Genomic DNA, 16,342 nt, shown 5'->3' with positions numbered 1-16,342 from the left:
TGCCACACTATTATAGGCTCACTCTCCTTCAGCCCTTGTGCTTTGTTCCTGAAACACTGCAATCAAATACATCAATCCACACAAAGTTGGGTACGCCGAGACATAGTTGTCTGCATTTCGTTCCACCACTTCAAGCTCATGTTCCCCATTACCTGCTTGATAATTAACAACTTCCTCTTCTTTTAAAGAAGATAGGAAAAGCCTGGCCTCTTCATGCATTTCTACAAGCTTAGGGCTAGAGCACTGTCCTCTGCTGTGCAGCAAGACAATAAATGACCTCCAGCCTTGAAGTGACACAGGTGGTCTAATAAAAGACTACAGCCATTCAAAGTCTCTACCTCATACAGGACTCCTTAGATGAACAGTGGTACCCAACTGCTTTCACAGGACTTGCAAATTACAGTTGGCTCGCCCTGTCCTTAGTGCACCTGGAGGCAGAAGTAGCACTTAGCTATTTTAACTGACTGAACACACCAAAGTGACTAGGAAGTTTCTGGCAAGTGAGATCAGGGGGTGCAATTTCTTTCCAATAATAAGCTTCATGGGGTGTTTTGGCATAAGGTGCAAATACAATGTCAGGTACCACCGATTAGTTTCATACCAAAGCTTCTAAGAGATCAATAGAGTGAAAATACCAAGAAAAAAAAAAGAGACTAAACCCCTGCAGTAGTAGGAAACTGCATGTGGTTCTAGAGGTTAGGCTTCTTCAATTAACTGAGCATTTTCCAGAGCCTATAATGGTAGGGGGATGGGGAGTGCCTCTGGACAATAAGGGTGTAGAGAAAAAACTTACCTAGCGGGAGAAAAAAAATGCATATAGCTAAGAAGCTGTGGTTCAGTTCTTTTATTGCTTCAAGAACTTTGACTTCTTTACTTCATCTGCTCTTGACGGATTAAGACTCTGCATCACTAAGAAAGTCTGACCTCACTTGTGTTAGCCCACATCCCATCTATCTGATCTGTTTAGTGCAAGACCGACCCAGCACCGTGACCTGCTCTCAACCAACCATCCATGTCTGATACAGACTCTACCCCAGCCACCTGAATTGAAAAGGCCAATTGCTACTGTAGCAAATGAAATAAAATTACTGGAGTGACTGTATGTGTTAAGATACTTTTAAGTACATCGGTCAGCACTAGATTACGATTATTCTGCTTTTACGTGATTAAGTTCATGGTTACTGCCGCAGGCAAGACACCCCAGACACTTCCTGGATTGAGTATACTGTAACTAATAATGACTTCAATTTGAACATGCAATTCCAACAGGAGAAAAGATTTTTATGAAATAACTGTACAGGGATAGATGAAGGGGTTTAATACTGATTAATAGTGGAAAAGAAACAGTGTGAGTGGCAAAACAAATTGATGCATCTGACATTAATTGCTGGTCTGTAGTTTCTAAGACAGCAGCTTCCATATACAATACTTGTATCTTTGACAGCTAATTTTATCTAGATATATCCCCAAGCCCCTCATGATTACAGAGAACAATTTGAGGCATTACAACTTAAAAATATTATACCAGCTGTGTCAATTTTTCCCCTTTCAAATACCTCCACCTCTGAGCCCAGCCCCTGGATTTCCAAATGAGATTTTTTGATAATCAAGATGAAAACACCACAGCCAGCAAGTTTAACTCCTCTAGTGGAGCAACTGTAGCTTTGTAAAGGAGAAAAATCTTTACTGTTTCATTGCCTGGATCAAACACAACCATGGAACAACGCGCAGGGATTCTGTCTCTCAACATTAGCACAGAAAGTCTGTTTCTAGAGAAAGTAGATATTCTGCTGCCACTTTTCTCCAGGAAAACAAAAAGCTCCTTTAATATTAAAATGCCCAACCTACTTTTTAAATTCCACTGAAATCTAAAATCCAGACTTCCTGCTGTATCTATTTTACCTTTTTTGCCTTTGTATGTTTCCAAGCTGATTCACAGCAGCCTCACAGATTTGCAGACCCTTTTCTTCACAGCATCTAAGATACTCAGCTCACACTGTAGAATGACAAGCAGTCGGAACAGCTTCATGGTGAAGTGACTCTTGGTAATTAGAAAGTAAAAGCTACACAGACAAAACCACTGAAAACAGAAGTGACAGTACTCCTTTCTCCATTACCCACAAAACCCATCATTGTTCCTATGACTCACCAAAAAAGTGTATGACACAAGTAGTTCATGTTACAGTGGCACAATTTTAAGCTCTATCTTGGCCTCCCTCAGAAGATTCTCCTTTTTGAATATGTCTCAGTATGCTACAGATTCTGCAAGGCTCTGTAGTCAGCTGAAGTATATGGAAGAGGCAGCATTGTCCTCGTATCTGCACCCCTCTCTTGGCCCTTGCTCTGTATTCACGGATAATGGAACTGACAAAGGTCCTCATAGTTCTGTAGTGCTTACTGGGTTCAGGCAATCCCCTGAAGATGACGTAACAGGATACCCTAAATTTCACTAAGGAAATCTGTAGACTGCAACCCTGGCAACTTCACAGGACAGGTAACTTTCTGCAAAGGACAGAGCTGCTTCAAGTGGGCACCAGTTTAATAGACGTTTTCTCATTTCTGGGTCTCTCACTTAAGTTATCTTGTTTTCTGAAACTTCCCTCTATAGGTAAAGCAATCAATGTATAACTGTATTAGTCAAGCCATGGAGATATAAGAATACATAAGGACTATTTTTCTCTTCAAGTTACTTTATCATGGTAGCATAATCACAATTCCAAAATAATTTATCTTAAGAAACAGATTTTCTTTCAGCAAGGAGCTGGAATTCGTCACCACAGATAAAAACATTAAAAACCAAACCACACCTCCCCAAAAAATTAAACACACCAAGTACTGAAAAAGTCATAACTAGAAAAATATGACTTTTTAAACTGAATTGTCATTGCAGACAATGCTTTGCATCTGAAATATCCAGACAACTTAGAAGACTTTTGTCTGTTAAAAAAGTGTTTGATACAATTGTTTTTTCCCCATTTGAATTCCTTTTCATATTTCACAAAACAAAATAAGATGCAGGCATACTATACCTAAAGACTTGAGACCAGGCAATACTACAATAGCAAACAGTACACTAGCAATGTCCCTGCATTCAGGTATAAAATAAAAAATTAAAAAAAACAAAACAAACACCCCCCCCCCCCCAAAAAAAAAAAAACAAGAAATAACTGATGCATTTGGTAAATTCATATCTATTTTGATGGACAAAGTAACTTTTGTCTTTCATTAAAGTCAAATATAGTACCTGCACACAACAAAAAAAAAAAAAAATCACAAATGCTGATAGAGTGTGCATCTCTTGATGACTCTGGTTTGATATTTATTTAAAGGAAGCACAGAAATAGGGAAGAGCAATTCCTATGCACTTAACGCATCAAGGAAGTCTTATGTCTGATTTTGACCTGACACAGGAACAGAAATACAAGATAAAAATCACTGTTCAACAACATTGCTTTTTCATCACTAGGGCTGACACTCCTAAAAGGCAACCGCAGAAATCCAGAAAAAATTAGGTTTCAAGATAAGTAAAGAAATTAAAGGTCAGGCAGTTCCTGGTATGGCCAAAATCAGACCCTTGCAGTTCTGAGAAACAAGATTCCTCATTCTGCCTCAAGTCGAGGTAAGACTGGAAGAATAAGATTTCCAAATGCAGAGTCTTGAGTTATGAAGTATCCTGAGGAATGTGCATGTGCGTGCTGGAAAGAGAAAAACAGTTGTTAATGCATAACTCCTTGCAGCACTGATATAATTTAAGACTTCACAGTTTCTGCAGTATCGATTATTTATCTCTCCCAGTCTGGTCCTCAACTCTAATAGTAAAGTTCAAAATTAGCAATTTTAGCTCAGCTCCACCTGAACAGTGCCAATCAAGGAAATTAAGTTGACCGTTCTCAGCTGCTCCTTTTTCAGGAAGTCCCATGGATGAAGGCAGCGTGGTAAATGAACTCCTGGTTGCTGTCCTGTTCCTAGACCCCATGTTTTCACTCTCATCTATCCAACCTACAGGTCTTGGTTTGTGACAGATGCCACATACGACTGCCAGAAGTGTGTATCAGTAGCGTCACACAACCTTAGGATGCATGTACAAGATACATGTGAGCAGATACACTCCTGTACAACACGGGACACCAGCATTCTGCACACAATTTATACATGCTCTTTCACCTGAGAAAGTCAGCTGCTGATTATGGCTCTGGACAACCTTTGCAAAATCCTACACAGACGTTCCCAGTTCAAACAGTGGGGTAAGTTAGACTGCCTGCATCTTCCTTACTTACACCATTAGGGAGAAGCCCTAGCGGGTATCAGCCAGCAGTGTGCTGGCACACTACAAGCTAGCAGCACAGGGGGATGCATCAGCAACAGCACAGCCAGCAGGCCCAGGGAAGCTATCCATGAAGCTGCATTTGCAATATTGTGTTCAGTTTGAGGCACAAAGTGCATCAAGTCCAACAGAGACCCAAAGAGACAGCTGAGGGCAGGGCTGGAGCTCTCAATGTCCATGGGATGGTGAGAGACCTGAGCTTCTTGTAAGAGGAGAAAGCTGAGGGGAGATCTTAAGCTGTTTTCAGATACCCAGTGACAGGATACAGCGAAAACAGAGCCAGATTCAGAGCCAAGAAAGGCTGCAAGGAGTCCATGCCTGAAAAACTTCAAAACTTGATTGGACCATACCCTCAACAATGTGATACAGCATTACTGTGAGTCATGCTTTGAGCAGGGCACTGGACCAGCAACCTACAGAGGATCCTTTCAGCTTACAATGTTCTATGATCAACACAGGACACCAACCAGAGCTCACTTCTGCTCCTATTCATTTTAGGAGAAGCAATCTGGGGCCTTTACTAGTAAACAGAAACACAAGAGGGCATAAGGATATGTGAACAGGGTTGCTAGTTGCATCTGAATGTTTTTTCCTATTCCTGTGCCCACTGCTGAATCATGCTCTCTGGAGTGCCAGGAAGGCAGGAGGCCATGTACTGGCATTCCTGCTCAATTTCCAATTTCAACAACAACAACAACAAAAAAAAAAAAAAAAAAAAAAAAAATCAACCTCATCTGACATCAGCAAAACAGCAGCAAATAGAGGCCTGTAAATGTACAAGTAATTTTCCAAGTCTTTCACCCTATCACTTGTAACTGTAGAGTATTTACCTGGCATCTACTCAGATTCAGCCAAGGAAAGCTGTGTGGCTAGTCCTCCCTAAACTTCATGAGACACTGAGAAGTACAGTGAAACTGACTCTTCACTAAGATGTATAGGACACATGTGATGACATTGTAGGCTACATTCTTACAACCATATCAAGGGATAATGAGCTGGTAGATTTAAGCTTTCGTAACAGAAGAAAAAACTTCATTTGTGACAAATACAGAAATGTATGAAACCTAACCTCTAAAAGGGACTTTTCATTCTCTCTAGGCACAGAGGGGATCTAAAACAGAGCCAAGCTAAACTCTACCTGACTGTACCAGCTTACCTGCAGTGCAGCCTTCTGTTGTGCTGCGATGTGTTGCTGCTCAGCATGATCACGAAAATCCTTGTTCAGAGGTGATCTTGCAAGTGCAATGCTGCAAAAAGGAACAAGGTGGTATGAAAAACACCACCAAAAAAGTAGGTTCTTGCCATTTTAGCTATAGATTTCAAGACTTACACCCCTCACAATTTATTTGACTCACAGCTTGACAACTCTCGTTTGGAATTACTATTTGTTAACACAGGAGAGAAAAGGAAAATGGAGTGCCCATAGTATCATTTGACTTAGCATAAATACCTGATGCTAAACTAAACCCAGGAGACTCACAGTCCTGAAGCCTGTTGTGGATTTCACTCATGGAAGTCAGTGGAACCACTAGGGTGCAACATTAGACAATGTCAGCATTTTTAAAACAATGGCTTTCTGTTTTCACCATTACTCAGTCACTCAGTAACTATTCTAAACGACTGCGATAAACAGAAGGACTAGCAAGAGCTCTGCAGTCTTCAATATAAGACCAGTTTTTCAGCAGGTGGGCAGCAGATCACTGCTTATGTTAAAGGAGCTTCCTATAATTAAGAATTCCTAAAATTATTTTGCTTATGGAAGTGCAGCATATATTAGGTTTCAAATTCAAATTTTAAATCTTTTTCCCTGGCTTTTATATCTCAAGATTTGCCTACCTTGTAACCAAAAAAAGAAGAAATGAAAAGCAGACTTCTTTTGCCCCTCAGTTCTACATAAGTAACAAGATCAGCCATCCTCCAGATAGAAATCAATAAGGACTGCCGTTAAAGCTATATTGTAAGGCAATTCACAACTACTGAAACTGGCTCTACAGACTGGGTGCTGAAAGCCTCTCTCCTCCTCAGTTACAAAGGTATGAAGGACAACAAAAGAATCAAGCAAACTCATCAAAACTGACCATTCTCATCAGCTTTAATGTCAACAGCTAATTTAGTACTTCATTTTTCAAAAGCAGCCATGCTCATGAAAAAACCTTTAGCAAATCTATGCCTAAATACATAATGAAAGCTAAGAAACAATCCTCCAAACAGATTTTAAGACAAATGTTAAGTTAAACTTCACTGCTGGGAAAAAAAAAAAGTACTACTCCATTTATTTAAAACAATGTTTTCAGTTATTTTGAAGGTATTTGTTTTGCATTTAATATGATTTCTGCAGATAATCTTAAGGCTTCACCATAAGCTGACACTTTTAAAGACAGACCTTCTGTTGTTGGACAGAAGATTCCCATATGCCAAGGCCAGAAATCATCAATTCATTTACTCTTAGGCTGGCCATGCCACTATTGTGCTATAGGTACATCAAGCACTTTTCTGCCAAGTCTGCAGTGTTTCTGTGGTCTCATTTCTGGCAATTCTGTGGTCCCAAACCTTTAGCAAACATCTCTGTCACAGACTGTCAGCTGCTCAAAAATGACACATCACCCCATCATGCCAAAGCAGAGAGTTTGACTGCAGCTTTGTAGGTTCCCTTCCATCCCTACTTTCAAAATTAGTAAATTCCAATTCTGCTCATGAGCATACAGTGTTATTTTTCCATAAAGAAAAAATAAGGCAAACAAGCACTCCCTGAAACTCTGCCAGACTTCCAACGGAGCACTGAAACACTGTTGCCTGGAGTCAGGATTTGTACGTAGCAGTATGACATTCCTATTTCCCTCTCTCATCAATAATTTTGCTTGTATAGTAACTGTATACAGAGATACTCAGAGATCTAACTCCGGAAATTTCAAATATTCTGTAAGTTTTGACAGTTTGAATGAACTAAAGGTGACCTAAAATCTCCTTGAAAAACAAATACAGGCAGCACTCAAGATTGCGACTCTTGCACAGATACTTCATGGAACAAACTGAATCTAAAATAGGTCCCTGTGCTCACTTCATGCTAACCCAAAAGTTCAAGTATCTCAATTCCTCCATGTAAACCAGTGTGAGATTTTATAATTACTGATTTATGACCAAAATCTAATCTTTTTCCTTTTAGATGGGGGAAACCCCAGTGGCAGCTATTAAGATTATTACACTTTATGGTGTAGAATCACCCTTATAACACGGTATTTTTTACCAGATCAGCAGTAACATAAAATGGCTTTGTCTTGCACAGAGGGGGTTTCAAGGATAACTCACTTTCTAACTGTTCTTTCTAAACACACAGTACCATGAACCTAATGGTCTGCTACTTCCATTTCTTAGGGCATTTCAGCTTAACAATTAAATGCTTTCTCAGTGCCTGCTCCTGATTTTTCTTTAAGGTAGACTTTAATACAGTTTAGTGAACATGCTTCTGTCCTTCTCAAATGGAAATGATGTAAGCCAAAATTCAGGGTCTGTAAATAATTTTAAGTATTAGTATCCTGCTAAAGTGCAAAGTTACTGAGGATGGTCAAAAACACTTCTGGTAAGTATTTATGTAAGTTTACAGCTCACTTGATTTTTTTTTTTCCTCTCCGCTTTTGATGTAATCAGTGATTTCCAAACACATCTAAGAACATAAAATACCTGGCTCCAGGGTGATTTGTGGAAGACTGGTTTTGCATAAGTAACTTTCTCTTCTCCTTGTCTAGTTCTGCCAGGATTGCAACCCTATTTTTATTCTGGAAACCTGGTGGGAATGACAGAAAAATATTAGAGAGATTTACGTGATTTCTACATCTCAACTCTAACCTTGTGAAATTACAAGTCTCTGTTCAATATGACATTAAGATGAATACACTAATCTTCAAAGCTTTGCACCCATCTGAAAGGCTATTAATAAATAGGTTTCATTTTTCCTTTTCTCATTTTACAATACAAAGTAGCTTCCTTAAGCTATCATACGTATTAATACATTTTAAAATACAAGTTTCTATCTCAGGTTAGATCCTACCCTTTCCCGGGACACCTCTGGAGCTATAAGCAACATCTGCCATGAAATACTTGCCTTTCAAAAAAAGTAAACTTACCAGGTTCTAGATTTAAAATGCAATCACTCAGCATACAACTAAATGATAACAGTGGAGTAATATACTCACAAGGCCTGACTCCTCATGCCAGTGAGCTCAAGCTATAATACAAGTTTTACATATGTAACAGTGAGACTATCTTACACACGCTTATGCAAAAAAAAAAAAAAACACCTTTTATTCAATCTATGCAGAAAGGTGTTAGTATACTGATGTCCTTATATATACACACACTACCCTTATTCTGACAACAGTGGAAGATGACCACAGCACTGGAATAGAGAAGCAAAATTTGACTGGACACAATACAAGAGTGCAACCTTTATTTGCTTTGTACATCATTCTCCCAAAGGGACCATGCATACTAAAGAAGTCAAGAATTACAGGAAGTGACAGGTAATTTAGAAAATGCCTAGAATAGCTGCCATTTGTGCATTTTCGCAGTTGCCTTCTAAATAAAAATGTAGCAAACTTGCTGTACAGACACAAGACTCTTCTGTGGTAAAGGATCTCGCTGTGGCCACCGGACAGACAAGATCCACAAGTCCCTGATGTTGCCCAGTATGCCCGTACAGAACAACTGAGGACAACAGCTACAGGGCTAACTCTTACAAACCTCTATACCAAAAAGGACACTCTTCATGTCAAGAATATACACTTCATTTTATCTATAATGGTGCTGCTACCCTATAAATATGAAGCCCCTACACTGTCATAAAAGAAGAGATGTAAAAGTTAAGTTATCTCTTTTATTTCGTCCATAAAATGTCAAAGTCATTCGTGCTGGGAACTGCTGCGTGTTGTGTCCTTGCCCTGAGTACTATTTTAATAACGCCACCAAAAAATGGTAGCCCACAAGCTTGTTAGGAAAGCCAGACGCTGTAACTCTTAAGGGGTGCATTAGCATGTCAAGTAACAATTTCAAATTTATTTTCAGCAGCTGCACTCAAAGTTCATTCCCTTTGAGAGATCTTCTGTTGCTGCTCAATTACACAATCCAATATTCCTTGCATATGGCTCAATGAAGGAGACAAATATCAGCTAGAAACCTTCAACTCTAAACAATAATTTGCATCCTTGTTGTCTTGCTATAAACCCCTCACCTCTTCCATTTACTATGACTAACACATGCACTCCTGAGCCAGTGTCTTGGCGTTCTCAAGAAGAGCAGACCAATTTGATTACATTTTACTGTGGTTTTGTGCAAGATCATCCATTATCACCTTTGCATCTGTTAACGGATTTTTAAGTTGAATTTAATGAAATGCTATTTTCCCATCTGTTAATCTCTCTTTCCCATGAAAAATACCTCTCTGTTCTGTAAGTGTACCGATTCAGGTCTTCAATGTTTCTCTGTTCTTCAGGCATTATACACTATCTTTTTATTAACACCCTTGCAATGACATTGAAACATTAAAACCCAGCTGAATGTGTGGTGTAAGAGATACAAAGGCTGAGAAATCTTGCCAACAAGGTAAAACTTAACATGTCCAAGTCACAGCTAGCCCAGAAGTTACTGTCTTGTAAATTCTGGAGACAGTGATGTAATAGGATGACCGAAATGCCTCTAAGAGGGTCTGAGCTAAAGTGATCATGTATGTACGCTCATTCTACAGTTTTCAGCCAAAAGCTTAATATTTGATATATTATTCAGCAGCCTTCTGCTAGTGCTTATCTATCCTGAAATGCATACATCTAAATATATGCCTTTAATTCAGACTATATGGTTACTGAGGCAAGGAAAAGGAGACCACTTTTTAATGTAAGTTGCTCTCAAATAAAATATAAAGACTAAATACGCTTACATTTATTATGAAGCGGACGGTGTGATTCAGAAAGGCTTGAGATGTGTAAGAATAGTATTTTAAATGCTGGTTTTAAACTGAAATCAGAAACAGTGCAAGATTATCACTGTCTTCTATTTTAGAATGAGTCTTGCTATAGTATCTTATGGCAGAAACTCTAGAGGAATTCAGAGAAAAAAAAACAAATATTTTTTTCTTCCTTTTCTCATCCCTCTACTAAATGTTTTTTTTCTGCTTTTTTTTTTAAGTAGCACTCTACTCTAGAATTCAGACAGTGCCCATCAGCAACCTGCTGTACTGAAAAGTGATTTATTTAAAGTAACGCTAAGTACAAAAAAAGGCCTACTTGAGAAAATGGTGGAGGACACCCAACACATACATGTTAGTGCTCCTCAGATGAGCCATGTGAAATTCCTACAGGTATTTTAAACTCTTATAATGTAAATAAAATACGTTCATGTAAGAGTTAACAATGGAGAGGGTCGGATATGAAAAATCCATTTTTAAGAGAGAAAAATCTGTCATCCTTACAAAATAATTCATCACATCTGACAATACATATTCAAAACTTCCATTTATATTCTTCCCTACTCAGGACCCCAAAGTGCTTCATTAAAGACCAACTTGAAAGAGCTACAGAAGTTGTCTTTTTGTTTTCAGTTATAATGAAAGGAATTTTCCATCTGTAGATTTGATATGTCTGTTCTGCTTTCTAGTATTAAAAATGCAGACATGAAACAAAAAAGCCATCCTTAGAATAGACTGGATTCTCACCTGTGAAAGGAAGCGTAGATTTTCAAACATAGCAGCTTCTTAATAAAGCTTCAAGTTCAAACTTAACTTGGCCAAGTTGCAGTACTATTTTGAGTTCAAACAGTTCACGAATATCGCAGTTCACTAATATTCTTCTCTGCCTTGCAGACACAAGAGGTTCAACACAAAATGACCCGTTCAAGGCAGCTAAAACAGATTAATGGCAGTGTCAGATGTCAAACTGAGCACCTGGATCTTCAGATTACTCTCTAAGTAGCAGATTAAAATTTAAACCTGTTCTTTCCGACACCTTTATTTCTGACATCAGGAACTGTATTACATGCTCTGTGCAGGAGCTAGAAGTTTACTTGCACAGAAGTTTTGCATGTGAAAGAAAACCAGAGAAAGTTGAAGCCTTGATGAGCGAGCCTTATGAGCTCACAGCAAGCTTCACTCTTTAACCTAATCCTAATACCCAATCCTACTACCCTACCTCATTGATATATATGTCAGTTCTACCAGCTAACTCTGAATGGCAAGAAACAGCATTACCTTTATCTACTCGTTTTTCATCTTGTAATTTTTTCCCTCATCTGCTGACTGCTTCAAATTCACGGTATATATATGTTTTTTCTAATATGCATTTATCATTTGTCCATGGATGTGTAACAGCACAAAAGAGCCCTCCACCACTCTGTGCTCAAGATACACTTCTTATTTGGAAAAAATGGTTTCAAAGCTGGATGTCTGCTCTAAGCTCTGCACATTAAAAAGCACTGTCATTACACTGCTCTGCTTGCTCAATTCAGAAAGCATTTTCACAGTAATTTCTTTATTGAAGTGCCTGCTTTCATAAATGGTGAGGCAGCAACCTCTTAAAAAGCAGAATCTAAAGACCTATTAAACACACAAAGGTTTTGAAAAGGATGAAATAACTATATTTTGATTTTCTCTTCTGCTTATGACTATTGGCATCACAAAATTCACCTAACAGTCTGCTACACATCAATACAATTTAGTAAAAGTCGACATTCAGATAGGCTTTCATTTACATTGTGTGACAGCAAAACAAGAGGCATACTAGTAATTTTGTAAATTAACTCTAATTACCAAAATGTGTATCAATATATTTTGTTTGCCTTCCAGAAAACAGCTACATGCACAACTGAACATAACTTAATGACTGCTTTATGTCCACAGAGTTCTCCAGAGAATAGATATGCTAAAGCCCTCAAGTTCTATGCTTGCACAGAAACCAGACCTGTATGCACAGCAGCAAAGTTTGCAGATGATGACATAATGCAAGGCAGAATAGCACAATCTTGCCTTTTAACACACTCTGTAAACAGAATGCTAAATCTAGCTGCTCAGACTGTGTAACATGAATGCACACACATACCTTTAGGCCAAAAGGATAAACAACCACCAGGATAGAAGCAGACCTTGTCGAAGTCTTTAATTTAGTAGCACGTAAGGTATGCTGTAGCCTTGCTGTGCACAAGCAAAAGCATAAGAGCAGCCTTATTAATGCATGTTGTGTAAGTACTGTGAAGTATTGCTGCAGAAGCAGTGTATTACCAAGCACCTGAAAGTAATTTTTGTAATTTAAAAGTTGATTTCCCCCACCACCAAGATGTACCTCTCTGGTCTATGAGCTCATCTTGTAGACAATATGCAGCATGTTAAAAGCTTTTCTGTTTCTTTTAAATGCTGTAATGAGTCTCATACAATTGGTGCAATCGGTTCCATGTGGCACTAAAGGTCTGAAGTAAGGCTTTCATTCAATTCTATTTGGTGTTGCTATGCTCATGTAAGTTCTCATCTTTGAAATTCTAATTAAAAGAGTGCTTTCCTAAGAGGCCAGTGAATTAAAAAGTCCAGTCCTCAAAATATTAACCTTTGTATTCCAAAATCTGCAGCAAACAGAGAACTTAATTAAATTCTAGGGAAACACCCCATTGTGATTAAAAGGAAAGAAACACCTCAGTACAAAAAATTACAAACACAGTCTACCTGCATTGAAGGCTAATGTTTAATTCACCCTTGCAGTCTGAGTAGGTGCTACCATTTGTAACACTTTCAGTAAGTGTTTCAGTAAACCCCTACTTCTTTTGTCCAAGAAGAGGAAAATGAGAACAAATTGCTTGAACAGTACCAATATATGTGCCATGCAGGAAGCTGAAAATGTAGTAGTTGTCTCAATCATTTTGACTTCAGGTATGCATCTGGCCAAGAGAAAGACAGAGGCCTTGAATTGTTGCTCATGTTTACCTGTAATTTTCCTAGGTGTATTATTAATCAGCTCATTTGGCTAATTAAACTTGATGGTGTTTCTTGCCTGCTTAGTGCAAATAATTTTCATATTAACACAGTTCCTTTAGCGAGTCTCTAAAGAGTATCGCAAAGTATAAAAGCAGGTCGCAAGGCTCTATTACATTAAAAGCCTCTGGAGTTTGGAAGGAAGCAAAGACATTCTGGCATGGAAATCTCATTCTACTTCTCAGTAAATTCATGTATTTAAGAAGTAGATTTTGACTCTATATGACACCACTGTATCCCTTGCAGTGATGCTGACTTAATATTCACAGAATAAAGTAAGATTTACCGTTACATACCAAAAACTTCTCAGAGACTGAACTGCAACTCTCTGCAATCTGCAATACTTTTCTCAACACTTCACAAAAGCTCAATAAGCATTCAAAAACCCTATCTTCTTTTGTCAAGTGTCTTTTAGATTAACACATTTATTCTGTATTTATTTTGAAAGCAGAGGGTCACTGGGAGGGATGACCACAGAAGTGATCTGGTACTCCTTCAAAGTATCAGCATTTCCAAATTAGTTACACACAGCCTTGTAGGACTGCTTTCTGGGTATGGATACTCACACACAAATGTGCGTGAAGAATGTTCTGGTTGCTGGGAAACTGAATTCCAAAATCATTTCTCATAACCAGTTAGTGAAGAGCCATACCTAACAGGCCTTTTTCTCCTGAGCATTTCCACAGGCAATGCTCAGAGTTCCACTAAGATTTCCAAAAAGCCCTCTAGAGGGCGATTTAAGACTCTCCTTTAATTTACCGAGTGACCTCCTCCAAAACCCTCAGCTCCCTCTAATGCACTTGCCTCGGATAGACAGATGGACCATTTCCACATCTTGAATGATTTTATGGATGCAGTTCAGATGTGTCATCGTGCAATGAAGCATTTCATAGGAGTTAGCATTATGATTTCATCTGGCTTTTCTTCCTAAACCAGGACAGTTGCAATCTATTTTTGATGGGGAATTGCTGTCTGGGTCTTGCTGTTCTCATAACATGGAGTATATCAGATTTCTGGTTGCTCCTGATGCCACAAGTCATGTTCAGTGCTAAGCACTGTGTCTAAAATATGCTTCAGGCAACAACCACAGGCACGATAGGTACTTCACAACCTGAGTATGAAGGAATGCACAGTAACAGACCTCCCCAGCCATAAGTGGACTTTTAATATATATGCCTTCTTCCAGGTGGCTTGCTCACTTGCTACTTTCAGCTCTACCTTCTTTTGTCTCTTCCCCTTTTTGCTCCTTCTATAAACTTACAGTTTTGGTGACTTCACTGGCATCTTGCTTAAGCCTTTCCCCAGGAATACTTAGATTAAAACCTACCTTGTCCTGACGGATTTGCTGCCATCCTTTAATTTTCAGTCCTTGTTTTATTCAGCTTCAGTTCAACTCTTTTAACCCCACAAATATCTGCAAAACAGGCACAGTAAGATCAACATATTTCTTTAAAAGAAAAGCTTGCATTTCATTGTTACCGAGTTCAGAAACACAGCAACTGTTGCAAAATATAAGCCAAATACATTATGCATATTGCTTAAAATACATAAATATTATTTATATTGTTCTGATTGAAATTTTTAGTTCCAAATATGAAGCACTATGATCAATTTCTACCAGGGACATGTAGTGATAGGATGGCTTTAAACTGAAACAGGGCAGATTTAAGTTACTGTAAGGAAGCAGTTCTTTACTGTGAGGGTGGTGAAATACTGGTAACAGGTTGCCCAGAGAAGTTATCGCTGCCTAATCCCTAGCAGTGTTCAAGCCCAGGTTGAACAGGGCCTTGAGCAACCTGGTCTAGTGGGAGGTGTCCCTGCCCATGGCAGAAGCCTTGGAATTGGATGAGCTTTCTCTTCCAACCCAAACCATTCTATTATTCTATGATCACATTTTATTTATTTTTTTAATATATTTTAGTAACCGAAGAATAACCTTTAGAGTCATCCTAGAGTTATACACACCTTTTCCCGAACTTCTTTCTGTCAAAGCATGTCAGACTACACTTAAGAATCACACTAAAGTATTATACTCCTTAAATGCTAAAGCCCTCAGTTTAAGCTCCAACTGAAAAAAAATACAAAAAAACCAAAAAACAAAAAACCCAAACTGATTATTTCAGGAAAGATAATTTACATCCCAGCTACATAGCCTGCTGAAGGCCACCATCTTCACAGCTGTGGCTGCGATACAAAGAGGGATGCCCGCTCCTCAGCCATACATCACCTCGGGCCACCATCAACTTCTGCTTCCATTAAGGTGCCTGGCTATGAAGCGCACCGCCAAGGGCTCCAGCTCAGCCGGGTGGAGGGCAGGGATGGGAGCACCGAGTCCTGCGGGAAACGGCAATCGGAAGCCTCGGTCGGATTTCAACGGGAGACCAGGGTAACAGTTATACCCCGGGACGGCGTGCCCCTGAGCAGCCACGACAGCACAGCAAAGAACTAATTCAACAACGGCGTTAACGCAGAGCCGTGACACGGCTCAGAACAGCCTGACCCGCACCGCGGCCAGGCCCCGCTGAGTCCTAGACCCCTGCTGCCGCGCCGCGGGCAGGCCGGTACCAGGCGCGGAGGTACCCGGAGCTCTACTCCCTACCCATCCCCCGCCTTGCCACCCCCCCGCGGTAATGGACTCCCCCACCCACCTGCTCTCCCCGGTGCGTGCGGACACTCCCGCTCAGCTTCTCCCTCCAGCCTGAAAAGGCCGGGCTCTGCCGCTACGCCCCCTTCCCCACGGCCCGATGCGGCCCCTGTCCTCCCGCTACCCACCTGCCCGAGGGCTCCGGCTCCGTCCCTGCCCGCCTACCCGCCCCTAGCCGCAGCCCGGCGGCACCGCGGCCATGCCGCCCCACCCCTTCCCAACTCGTTTTTCCCCGCCCAGCCCCGCCACAGCCAATAAGCTCGCGGCACATGCGCATGACGCACACGGGGCCTGGCTGGAGGGTCGGAGGCATAGGGCAGGGCTGAGGCAGGGTGAGGTTTGGGTAGGCCTCGTAAGTGGGGCTCTTGGAAGAGGT

General features: G+C 40.1%; 1 protein-coding gene across 10 annotated transcripts; it reads right to left on the bottom strand.

Moving 5' to 3' along the window:
• Positions 1-3,296: 3,296 nt before the first annotated feature.
• INIP (INTS3 and NABP interacting protein) lies at positions 3,297-16,113 on the bottom strand. 10 transcript variants are annotated; one of them, XM_057426019.1, is made up of 8 exons: positions 15,550-15,755; positions 14,650-14,736; positions 12,403-12,494; positions 11,025-11,210; positions 10,251-10,327; positions 8,003-8,105; positions 5,481-5,571; positions 3,297-3,695 (listed from the first exon to the last, which is right to left on the bottom strand). In XM_057426019.1, exons 6-8 carry the CDS (start codon positions 8,038-8,040, stop codon positions 3,600-3,602), a joined length of 225 nt encoding a protein of 74 aa, XP_057282002.1. In that variant the 5' UTR covers positions 8,041-8,105; positions 10,251-10,327; positions 11,025-11,210; positions 12,403-12,494; positions 14,650-14,736; positions 15,550-15,755; the 3' UTR covers positions 3,297-3,599. The 10 variants fall into 10 exon arrangements, with proteins under 10 accessions (XP_057282002.1, XP_057282000.1, XP_057281996.1 ...); XM_057426017.1 differs by lacking the exon at positions 10,251-10,327 and adding an exon at positions 15,286-15,390 and having other exon boundaries at positions 15,550-15,754; XM_057426013.1 differs by lacking the exons at positions 10,251-10,327; positions 11,025-11,210; positions 12,403-12,494 and adding exons at positions 15,286-15,390; positions 15,971-16,079 and having other exon boundaries at positions 15,550-15,656.
• Between the last annotated feature and the right edge of the window lie 229 nt (positions 16,114-16,342).

This window comes from Pezoporus wallicus, unplaced genomic scaffold (assembly GCF_028554395.1).
Source record: "Pezoporus wallicus isolate ANWC-B61680 ecotype Strahan unplaced genomic scaffold, APGP_CSIRO_Pwel_v1 scaffold_8224, whole genome shotgun sequence".
NCBI lineage: Eukaryota > Metazoa > Chordata > Aves > Psittaciformes > Psittacidae > Pezoporus > Pezoporus wallicus.
This window is presented reverse-complemented; position numbering and strand designations above follow the sequence as displayed.

Bases quoted from the DNA above. Each gene is read 5' to 3' on its own strand.
- INIP (XM_057426012.1), bottom strand. From the start codon at position 14,674: ATGGCAGCAAATCCGTCAGGACAAG. The intron at 5,572-8,002 runs GTATTTTATGTT...TCCTTTTTGCAG, and splicing joins ACAAATCACCCTGGAGCCAG to CATTGCACTTGCAAGATCAC. The intron at 3,696-5,480 runs GTAAGCTGGTAC...TTCTCTTTCCAG, and splicing joins AACAGAAGGCTGCACTGCAG to CACGCACATGCACATTCCTC.